General features: G+C 38.7%; 1 protein-coding gene across 1 annotated transcript in view; it reads right to left on the reverse strand.

Moving 5' to 3' along the window:
- Positions 1-12,865, reverse strand: part of SPTBN5 (spectrin beta, non-erythrocytic 5) — a 1,783,454-nt gene that overhangs the window by 1,062,168 nt on the left and 708,421 nt on the right. Inside the window, exon 33 of the mRNA XM_044073536.1 lies at positions 317-496. Coding sequence (XP_043929471.1) covers positions 317-496 — 180 coding nt within the window. The remainder of the gene's footprint in view (positions 1-316; positions 497-12,865) is intronic.

The raw sequence follows: 12,865 nt of genomic DNA on the forward strand, positions 1-12,865 counted from the left end.
TACAGCACAGTTTCAGACCAGGACTATTTATCAAAATATAGTAATAACTGAATATAGTTTTAGCCATTTGGATATAATTAAGCAGATGCTTTTTTGCAAAGGGGAATCTGTTGATTTGCAATAAAGCCAAGTTAAATCAAAAAGGATATACTTTGTTTGGTTGTAGAAGTCTAGCCTAAAAGATTGGGGAAAGGAATAACTTGTCCATAATACATGGGCATAATAAAGACTGAGATCTATAAAAAATAAAAATATAGCTAATATGTCACTTACAACTCATGAAAATGTGAAAAAAGAGCAAAGTTGAAGTACTTACTGCTGCTAAGAATCGGTAGTAGCGGCAGGCATGCTCTAGGCCTTCCCTTCGTTGCTCCACCTTTGCCTTTAGGACCTCCCAGCTCTCCACAATGGCCTGCTGTTTCTCTTGCACTTGTGTGGCCTGAGACTTCATGCACTTCACCAAGAGGGCATCAGCTGCATCAATCAGCTCCTGAAGCTACAGAAAGAGTAAAGGAACAGGATGCACATCAATCATATGAGCTATACCATTCAAATCAGTTTCAATAGATAAAGCTAGAGATTACAAGGGAAGGATGAATACCTAATGCTCCCTATTTGATTTAAATATCCTTTTCAAAAAAGCCCATATGCAATAATTCTTATCCGATAAAGTACAATATTTAATCTTCAGTGTATGGTAGAGGCTTGACTTTCCACCTCACTGCTTTTTCCTACTATAAACTTTTGTCCTACTTGCATTCTCAGCTCTCATATTGATAAAACCCATGTCAAGTATTCAAAGCCACCTGTCCTGAACCCTGTTTTTCATGGGTGGTTGCAATAAAAATGTATTCCTATTTTCAGTTGCATCATGACCTATTAGAAGAATCCATTTAGTTGCTACAGCTAGTCAGTAAACAAAATTAGAGAAATGTTTGACCACAGGAATAGACAGGTGAAACTGCAGAATCTGCTGTGATGCTATGACTGGCTCACTACATTGTTTAATGTCACTGCTGATGGTGTGAGCCTTTTCACTCTTATAACCAAATGATTATTCTGTTTGTCCTTCCACACTCTCCATAATGATTGCATATGACAGCAAAGTGAGTAGGCAAGGATTAAGAAAGGAGAACAAATGCAAATTAGTTGTAGTGTTTGATACTAATCTTATCCCACCAGTATAATAGTTATATCAAGTAACTCAAGTTCCAGGAAGGTACTGGAAGCTGGTTTTTACTTTCTAATCTGCCAGGATTCCAATCAAGGTGATGCCTGGCAATAAACGTATATTATTATTTACAAATTTATTTAGTTAGTTAAGGAAAAAGGATCATTTTCTCTACATGAGTTATATATTCTGTATCACATATGAAGCTTGTTAAAAATCATTGTCCAGCAATCTGTAGTGGCACTAAATTTGTCATTTCATTCAGTGCAATATTAGCCTTAGGTTTCTGTTTCACTCCAGTGACCCATTAATATTTGCTTCTTGTAAGTTAGCTGTCAAAATACTAGAAAATATATTTCATGTTGCCAATGAACTTACCATTTGGCCACTGTGGTCCCACAATGGGCCCATTTGTCCCCCCAGTCATACCCAACATAACACCGCATACTGCCCTGTGTGTTTGGGAAGTCTGCTTTGCTTCTCTTCATTTAGCCTTAGAAGCTCTATTTAATTCCGGATTGGAGAGAAGCAAGAATCAGAAACCGGGTAACTCTTCTGAGCATTTACCTTAATTCACCTGGCTAGTCTGCATACACTGCATAGTGCATGCACCATTGCTCGATGGCCATCTTATACATGGTGCCTGCTTACAAGTACTAATTCAGTGAGTTGTACATGATGGTCTAGCCTCTAACCTCTGACAGGAGACTCCTGTGAATCATAAAGTCCCATAACCACTTTACAAGATCAGACAGCCTGCATCCACTTAGTCCTACCTCTGATAGCTAGCTTTTCAGGTGCCTGATATGCTTTTCAAACCCAGGTCAACTAGATCATACTCAGAGCTTCAACAAATTGTAACAGTGAAACTGGACTAAACATATATTTCTGGCACAGTTCACTCACCAATAGCTAGCTGGTCACAGATCAGGACTTTGGTAGGAATGAGAATATCCAGCACACATCTTTAAGATGTACCTCTTTTCTGTCTTTATGACGTGCCTCCTGACTTTCTGCTATAGTGTCCACATTCACACTGCAATTAGTCACCATGCACAGCTTGAATGAGATGAAAGTTGCTGGGTTGTGTTAAGGATATAAGGAAGTGGTCTGTACTTTTAGGATCATACATGGTTTACATTTATCCATACTCCCATAATACCCTGGCAGCCCAGGACATTAGTAACAAGGAGTAATCTTACTCCAAGTGAGAGGGGACCAGGTGGCTGATCGTGGCAAGACAAGTATCCTAACAAGGCTTAATGCCAGTGTGAAAACCAGTATCCTGACTTGCCTTAATGCCAATGTGCTAATGAGACTAACAATATTTTCTAATCCCCAGATAGCAGTCCTATTCTTTATACACAGGTATGTCCCTAGATTTAACTATGGCAGTAGTGCTGCACTTCAAGGGATGAGCCCTAAACTGTGCAGAAAACCCCTTGCCAGCCATCCTAAATATATTATCTTGCAGTCATCTGATGTTTTACTGCTGGCATCTTACAGAACTAACTTTGGCATACCCAAAAAAGCTCTGATAAGCCTGACTTCATACTCCTGTTGTGCATTTCAAAAAACATGTGATTCATGTGACAGCCCCCTGTAGTTTTGAGGTTTTGAATTTGGAGTCATTCTCTCAAAAGGAATATGCTAGTATCTGAGTAAGTGCTTAAGGTAAATCCACGAGGAATACTTTCAGAATGTTGAACATTCTGAATATCAACTCTGAAAATATCAACCCAAAAAGCTCAAAACATACAACTCCAAAAATAAAAAAAGAAAGAAAGTAAACAGGTTCTATGCAGGGGAACAAGCCTCCCACCCTGCTAATTATATATGCCAACTGTGAAATCACACAACAATGGGGAAAAAGCAAAAACCCAGTGCTTGTTCTACCACAATCTTGAGCAATTGCATAAAAAAAAAAGTTGATGTTTTGTGATTCGATCTTTTCAGGTCAGTCTTTTCAAAGTCATTATTTAGAGCATTTAGTCTTCTGAATGTATCCCATCCATGATACTATTAACCAGAAAACACGTCAGAATAAACATTGGGTGGCTTTATCCATGTAGAAGTCCAAAGAACTGGACTTCATGAAGCTCAGTATCCATGACCCATGTGAGATGACAAACATCAGAAGGCCTATGAAATCTGTCTAAGCTATCACCAGTTTCTGCAGCAGAAGGAATATACTTGCACCAGATGGGAGAATTAATTATGATAAGTGAAAAATACTTTTCTACAGTAGAAGGAACAAACCTCCAATAGGGGAAGAATCAATTCATAAAAATGTTTCCCTATGAATGACTGATACACAATTGCACAAATTCGAACTCAGTTCACCTACAGAAGACCCACACACAAACTGAAAATAAACCCTGCAGTCCCCATATGGAAGGCATTTCCCGCTCACTAGATTTTACATTTGCACAAGATTGGGGAAGATAGCTCACATCAATAGTGATTCTGCATTCCCTATAGGTCATTGATATGACCTATGGGATAAAAGTAAATTTCACCAGTCATGTTCAGGTAGTTAGAACCTTATCAACTGCCTGTCAATCACACATATGAAAGCCTTTCCCTGTGTCATCTTCTGCATACCTGGTCATGCCCAGTAAACAGAGATGGTTGCCAAGACCAATTTGAAACTTTCGTACAGATCAAGTACATAAACAGAGGAGAAGTATTCCAAGATCTATCCCCTGGTCATTTCAAATGGATTGTGTACATTTGAAGATAAGGCATCTATGAATTGACTCTTTCCGAGAGCCTACTGAACTATGGGAACATCTACTGAGAGGTGAAACCTAGATATTTTGAATTTTAGATCTTGTCTAATGAATTCAAAACAGGTTCCAGCTGCTACTCGAGATTATAAACATGTTAAATCACTTATTAGGTAAACTGAGAGACAGTACACCCAGCATTCTGGTCAGACAACCCAGCCACATACAAGCAAACACACAAAGTAGTCGTGCACATTCAGTAATGAAACCCACTAAAGACTGTCCCTTTATACCCCTGACACATATATATACACACACAAACCCACACAGGTACACTTGCATACACATTCATGCACACAGCCCTTACCTGGTTTGGCACTCTGTTAGGATGAAGCACTTCTGATTCAGTCTTTGTATTTTCTCCCAAAGGAATGCGTAGGTAGGAGCAGCACTGGTACTGACTGAATACATTTATGCATTTCACTAACCGTCCTGAATAGACCTTGCCAAGTATGGACATCTCTGAATCACTATATTATACAATGTTACTATGAAAGACAGCACATAGCATAATGTCCTACTAATGCCATATCATTTAAATGTGCTGTACCAAACTCTCACTGCCCAGTAGCACATCTACTCACTACTGGACAGCACACATTTTATGAGCTGAGAACCCAGTGACTAGTATACAAAGCTGTATAAGTGGCTTTGTGTACTAGGTAACCTGTCTATGAATCTCAGCCTATGCTCTAACATGAAGGCAACTGTTATATGTAGACCAAGTGGCATTACCCTATAAGCTCAAAGAAAAACTGATGTGTACAATGTTACATGTGAGATGGCAGTTTAAATTGAGTAAAACAGAATAAATGAAAAATAAACAGTAAAACAGTGGGTCAGGTGAATTCTGGCAAGTTTGTTGAAACAAATTCATGTAAATTACAGCATTTATGCTATGAATGTGCACAGAATAACCTGTTTAAAAGATGAAAGTACAAAAAATGATCAGAAAATGATTTGGGAATAGTAGAAGCAAAGCCTTAAAATTACTAATCTAGTAAGTGTATGGCTTAGACTAGACAGTCTAATGTATAATGTAATGTCTGATCAAACTTTCATAGGATCACAGGAAGTTACTAAGCTAATGGCCCTAGGGCCCTTATAAGCATAGCCAAGTTCAACCCTTATTTCCATAATCAGCACCTATTGCTCCTGTCAAAGAGGGACACAGTTGGAATCCCTGGGGTGAGTTTATGGTTATCCAACCAATCATCCAGATTGCATTTGAAGAGGGCCAATGAGGTACTCTGATGTGAAGTGGGAGTCTATTCCAAAGGTGTGGTAACCTCTGGGAGACAAATCTGTCCCTCCAGCAGGTTCTATTAATGTCACATACCAGGTTAAGGTCTTAGCAAATAACCCATGTACCATTTGACTTGCGGATATGCAGCATTTCCATTAAAGCAGGGTCAGAGATTGCCTTATATGCAAGGCAGAGATCCCCTCTGATTAGTCTGTATGAAATAGAATAAAGTGACAGTGATTTCACACGATCCACATAGGACAGATGCTGAAGACATTGAACTTTCCTTTTGAGGAACCTTTGTGATCTCTCCAATTGTAGCAGGTGCTTGGAAAGGTACATACCAAAATGTCATTGTACTCAATTATTGGCTTGATAAGGGAAGAGTACAGGGAGGTTATAACTTCTTCTTTTCTGAAAGCAATGCCCTTGCTTATGAAATGAGCAATACAGAATGCCCTTCTTACCCCTGTGGTGACATGGTAATCAAAGGTAAGGTTGCTGTCAACCTGTGTACCCAGGGCTCTTACCACTGAGTGCGTACTTAGGGTGTTGCTATTGATGTGGTAGTTAGCAGGAACATCGCTCTTAAGGAAAAGGATGACAATACATTTTTTTGCATTGAGTTTAAGACCATGACGGTGGCACCAATCATTTGTTTGTGTACGACTCTCATGTAGGATGTTGACATCATTTGGAGATTCTATGACTGCTCCCAGTCTGCAGTCATCAGCAAACTGTGTCAGCTACAGACCTTTGGTTTTTGCATGTACTTCAGAGAAATAGATTCCAAACAGTAGAAGTCACAGGACTGATCCCTTTGGAACACCACTGGTTACAGGTCTGCTGTTGAAGGTGGATTTCCCTATTTTGACTATATGTGTTCTAACAGTGAGCCATTTAGTGACCCATCTAACAATATAGGGGTTGATAGCTAGCTGGGTGAGTTTGTCAATTATGCCTGAGTGGGTGATAATGTCAAAAATCTTGGCTAAGTCTAAATAGGGTGTATGCACAGATTTCCCCTCATCCAGGGCTTTGGTGACTGTCTCGAAGAACTCTACCAAGTTTAACAGGCATGATCTCCCTTTGACAAATCCACACTGAGTTGAGTCAAGTGTTTGGGGATTATCTATATCTTTGTTGATAAGGTCCATGATGATTCACACCATGGCCTTGCAGATAAGGCTAGTAAGGCCTTTCAAAGGACTGATTCTGAAACAAAGCAACCTGAAGTGATCATGGAGTAAATAGAGTAAATAGCTTACTTATTCTGGTCACCACCTGAAACAGAAGGGTCTGAAATGTGCTTATGTATGATAGAAGAATAAGAAGCACATGATTTAATTCAGTAGCTGGTGTACTAAATGCACCTTAGATTTTGCACTTTCTGTCTCATAAAAGGTTTGCCTGATAAAAAGAATTTACAATGTGAGATGTTGTATGTAAAGAGTATGGAGATCTGTTCACTGTCCAGAGCTGTTTACCAGTTGTTTATTGTATCCAGAAAAATCCTGCAGTGTTCCTAGTGGTACATGTTTCAATGAAACTTCTAGAAGCTTTGCACCCTAGATTTGAGAAGTAATTGCATCACTAGGATAAACTGGGTATGATTAAGAAACATATGCAGCCTACTGAATGAGCTAATAGAATTGCTACAGTTGTAAATCCAGATGAATTCTGTATTTGTATATATTTACAAAACCTTAATAAAGCTAGAAAAAAGACAATTATCCAGTTTTCAGAACTGAGAAAGTTGTGCCTGACATGTAGGGAGCAAAATATTTTTTAATGTCTGATCACTCATTCACATCCATTCACTCCAATGGAGCTCAGGAAGTTTGCACTGTAACTTTCAATGGGTGGAGCCTTATCCTTTTGACAGAATCAAATTATGTCCTCACATTTCAAACGATGTTCATATCTCTGGAACCATAGGGGTTATGAAACAAGTATAAATGGCAAACTCTTCAGAACAAACTATTTTTATAGTGGTAGTGTTATTTAGGTTCTAGGCCTTAAACTGAAGTCAGAGTAAATAAAGTAACTATTATACTTGTAAATTTTTGTAGACAACTTACAATATCTCAGCAACCACTCAAGTTACACACATACTGTCAGCAGCATTTTATTCATTTATCTGACAGCTTTCATATGAGGCTAAGGAGTACTGTCTGCGTTGCTTGTTTTTGAGATATTTACAAAAATATGAGAACTGTACCTATGTAAATTAATATCATAAAAAACAACAGTTAATATCTATTTATCTGCACTTGACATAGGTCAAATATTAATGCAGTTGAGTTTTGCCATTGTGTAAGCTTTAAGATGAAATCTTTTAAAACCTCGTGCATAGAATGGCTTTGGAATTATTCATGTAAATATGAACAAGCAATGTTTGATGCCTAGAGGTGTCAGTAGGAGTTAACTGCAGATGTACCTGTAGGCAGCACTCAGATGTAATGAGATAAATCAGGATTTTAGAAAATCGAGCTTCAGGAAGAAAGTTCCAAACAGTGAATACTGAGTTCATCTGTGTTAGGACCTCTTTTGTTTGGTATCTACTCTTCTGAAGTAAAATCCAATACCAAAGGGCTCTGGCTAAGTTTGCAGATGACTGCAAGCTAAGAGTAGTCATTGAATCCCCAAATAACTTAGCCATCCTGCAAGAAGTTTTGTCTGAAATAAATAATTGGCGCCAAAATCATAGACTGAAACTAAATATCAAAAATTGCATCACTATATTTCGTGAGAAGTCATTTACCCCAGGGGAACTACTACATTGACAAAACGCCCCTAAGAGTTGAATAAATTGTTTGGGATTTGGGAACTTATGTGGACTGTGTCTAGATCTTTGGATGTCATTGTCCCCCTTTATTTAGTCCTAATTAGCCAAAGCGCAATTTAGATTTATGGATGGGAAACAGAAAATTTACCCCAGGACTGGCCCCTGTACTACTAACAGACAGAGGAAGCTCCTAAATGCTTTATCCCATGCGTGTGTCCCCTCAAATTATCTACTGTATGGTATGATCGCAATTACTCTCGTTAAGGGTAATATATAATTTTCGACCATGAGATGGGTAAGGCCAATCTATAACCATGTTATTTTGAGCATAAAGAGGAAACTTGGCCAAGTTTAAAATGGCTCACAAAGGGCAGCTAGCCTAGTACTTACCTATGAACCTATGAACAGATTTAATTTTTTAAGACTTCTACTAGGCATTTCATCAGCACCTGACATATTTTAGAACTGCTGAAAACACAATTAACGTGCACAACCGAGTAGTTGTTCTAGAAATTGAATTTCTTTTCTCCTTAAGAAATGTTTATCTGTTGCACACTTTTTTACTTGTGATTATTTGTAACTTACAAATGCAAATTCAATAATCTAGATGTATGTATGTATGTATTATTTTTGTATGTCTTTTAGCAAGTGTCATAGCTGAAAAGGGTCTGTTAACTATAAAGCATGCAATGATGTCTGACAGGGTGGATGTTATAGGGAAATAACATAGCACCCAGGGGTATTGTGTAATACCCACCCTGTAGGCTATTATTGTGCTAAGAAAACAGGCAATCTATTAACTTGTTTTGTATTTGCTTTATTATTAGTATATGAATACTTTAGATGTAAAACAATTTTTATGTAATTGTTGTTGGAGGATGTATTTTACATCCAAACTATTCATTATGTAAGTATGTATTGATGTCTCCACACACAAAACACACACCCACACCACACACACACACACACACACACACACACACACACATACACTCAAAACACCAATCTACACACACAAGTCATTACACACACACATACACACACACACACACACACACACACACACACACACACACACACACACACACACACACACACACACACACACACACACACACACAGAAATAATCTCAAACACATATACAGAAACTCAGATGCACATGCATGCATCCTCACTCACACACAAACACACACACACACACACACACACACAAAGATGCACTGTCACAGGCAGAGTCAGACACACACACACACACACACACACATGCACTTCATTGCAATATTTTTTATTTTTCCAATGTTCACTTTTAAGCCATGATTGCAGACAGGAAAATAAAACAGCAAGTCTTTGTAACTGCTAGTACAGCTATTTTTGCTACTTGAATTTTTTTCTTTGTATTCATTATTTGTTTGCTTATTTTTGCACTTACTAAACAATTAGATTTAGCAAGCATTTCCAAGATGGTGGCCATTTACTTTATTTCCATTGTGGAAAACATGTATATGAATACTCTGTTGAAGAACATTCATTCTCTAATAGAGTATTATTTAAAGTTTAGCCTATTTTCTAAACCACAATAATGTCTTGGCACATCAGCTTTTCCAGTCATAGACAATTTCAATCCAGTCCCCTATCATTTGCTAAACTTCCTGTTCAGACCCTGCATTGTCTATATACAGTTTTGTCAATATGTCTCCATCAACCTGTTTGATGAGGTAGTATATCACTAATGTGAACTAAAATGGGCTCAGAGCCGAACTCTCTTACTTCCACTGGGAATTCTTTCTTGAGTATAAATAACGTTCCTATTTGTGCTGCTGGGTTCTTCTACATGGCCTGCAAGAATTCTATCAATGTTTCTTGGACTCTGAATTATCATGACAGCCTAAATTCGATTCCTTGAGACTTTATCACCTGCTTTCTCCATGTCTATGAATACCTAGTTTTTGTCTCCAGCACCTTCTTAACTCTCTGTCTCCTTGCAAACATCAGGTCAGTCATAGTGTATCCTGATCTGAATTCCTCATCTCTTATTTTACTTTCTGCTACTCTGGATGTTTGTATATCAGTCACTGTCTCCAGTACATTCATATAGTGTGACAGGAGCATGATGTGTCTCTGCTGCTCACACTTGTAAATATCCCCTTTGCTCTTGTTCAATGGCACTAGATTGCTTAGTCTCCAGTCATCTTAACTACACCCCTCCCCCTCTACAGTGATGAATATCCTTAGGAACCATTTCCTCCCCAATGTTCACTATATCTTCTGCTGACTTCATTTTCCCTAGTTGACTTTATAATTCTTTTAGGGTGGTTTCTCCTTTTTCTTTCAATATGATCTATTCATGAAACAGTACAACTGGGGTTTTCTTTGTTCAGAACCTGCTTCAGGTACTCCGTCCATCTACTCCTGATGTTTTCTGGACTAGGGAGCATATTGTTGTTGGTGCCTCATATTAATAGCATCTGCTGACCTTCTTTGTCTTTCTGTTATTGTCTTGCAACCTAATAGAGCTTTTATATGCCATCTGCTGAGTCACTTTCCAGAAGCTTTGAAATTCTCCAGTGCCTTGTTCTTTGTCACTGTGACTGCTTTCTCAGGCTCCTTGTTAGACTACTAGTGCCTTGTTCTTTGTCACTGTGACTGCTTTCTCAGGCTCCTTGTTAGACTACTAGTGCCTTGTTCTTTGTCACTGTGACTGCTTTCTCAGGCTCCTTGTTAAACTACTAGTGCCTTGTTCTATGTCACTGTGACTGCTTTCTCAGGCTCCTTGTTAGACTACTAGTGCCTTGTTCTTTGTCACTGTGACTGCTTTCTCAGGCTCCTTGTTAGACTACTAGTGCCTTGTTCTTTGTCACTGTGACTGCTTTCTCAGGCTCCTTGTTAGACTACTAGTGCCTTGTTCTTTGTCACTGTGACTGCTTTCTCAGGCTCCTTGTTAGACTACTAGTGCCTTGTTCTTTGTCACTGTGACTGCTTTCTCAGGCTCCTTGTTAGACTACTAGTGCCTTGTTCTTTGTCACTGTGACTGCTTTCTCAGGCTCCTTGTTAGACTACTAGTGCCTTGTTCTTTGTCACTGTGACTGCTTTCTCAGGCTCCTTGTTAGACTACTAGTGCCTTGTTCTTTGTCACTGTGACTGCTTTCTCAGGCTCCTTGTTAGAGTACTAGTGCCTTGTTCTTTGTCACTGTGACTGCTTTCTCAGGCTCCTTGTTAGACTACTAGTGCCTTGTTCTTTGTCACTGTGACTGCTTTCTCAGGCTCCTTGTTAGACTACTAGTGCCTTGTTCTTTGTCACTGTGACTGCTTTCTCAGGCTCCTTGTTAGACTACTAGTGCCTTGTTCTTTGTCACTGTGACTGCTTTCTCAGGCTCCTTGTTAGACTACTAGTGCCTTGTTCTTTGTCACTGTGACTGCTTTCTCAGGCTCCTTGTTAGACTACTAGTGCCTTGTTCTTTGTCACTGTGACTGCTTTCTCAGGCTCCTTGTTAGACTACTAGTATTCCTTCTTTGCTTGCTCCATCTTTTCTATTGTTGCCTGGACTTCTGAATTTCACAACCAGCCATCCTTATGCACCTTATTTTCAAATCTAGCTTGACCACATATTTATTCTATTGTCTTCATACGTGCTAGTCTGAGATACTGCCATTTTTATTTTGCTACAATTATTTCCTCTTCTTTCTGGGGTGCTAGAATTATAACTACTTTTTTGAACTTCTGTGTTTTCACTCCAGTCAACTTCTAGTTCTTCAGCCTAATCTAGTTTGACATTTAGGGCTTTCTCTGACCACCACTGATTGTGGCTGATTGTGACCAAGAGTGATGTATGCTATGGATGAATTGTTTCATTAGGGATAACTTCTGAATCTTTAATTCAACCCAAATGTCCTTTCCTTACTAGAAGAAGGTCTGAGTTACATACAGACAATCTTGTATGTGATCTTGAGTCTGTCTCTCTTACTGGACACTGTGTTGTCCACCATTATGCAATTTCCCAGACAGAAGTCCATAGTGGCCTTTCATTATTGCTGTTGCCCCAATCCCAGCCATGTAGACTAAGAAAATCATCATACTCTGCTCTTTCTGTACTGATACAAGCATTTAGGTCACACATTATCAAGAACAACTTGTTTTGTCCCACTTAACTGAGGAGGTCCTGCAAAGTCTGCATCAATGGCCTTTTGTGTTTGCCATTGCAAACCTGCTGTGCATCATAGGCTGAGAACATAAAAAATGTTCCATATTTACATTGGAGTCTGACTGACATGAATTTGCCATTGATTTTAAAGACATCCCTCCCTGAGTCTCTGTAAACATGATTCCCACAGCATTTCTGGTCTGTTCTCTCGCTGAATAGTAGTCACTGGATACCAGACCCAGACCAAGCGATTTCACTATGCTCTCTCCAGGATAGTTTATCTATGTTTAGTCAAGGCACAAGAATACCAGGAAAACCTTTCCAAAAATTCAATTTTGAAAAACATAACTTAGAAAAACATCATATGAAAGCCATTTAAGTTCATTGATCATTGTTTCTGTGATCCTTGATTAAACAGGTATATTTCATTGAATACCCAAATTCACTTTAACGATGCTGTCTGATTTACTGAGAACACTTAACCGTGGGATAAAACATTTTTCTCTTTCTTCCCTTGTTATATAATCTCAGACTTAGTATATTTAGAAATGTGGGGAATGTAAAGTGAAGGCGCACTTGTCTCTGTAAAATATCGGTTTTTGTTCTGTATTTTTGTTTAAATGGATTGACAGTTCTGTGCTGTGTATATCTCTCTTCCTGATATGAGGTAGATGTAGGTAAAGGAATTTTGTTCTTAAACCCACTGTTTTACAGTCCTGGAGTTAGAATAT

Source organism: Protopterus annectens, chromosome 6.part0 (assembly GCF_019279795.1).
Source record: "Protopterus annectens isolate FY-2018-M chromosome 6.part0, PAN1.0, whole genome shotgun sequence".
In the NCBI taxonomy this organism is placed as follows: Eukaryota; Metazoa; Chordata; order Ceratodontiformes; family Protopteridae; genus Protopterus; species Protopterus annectens.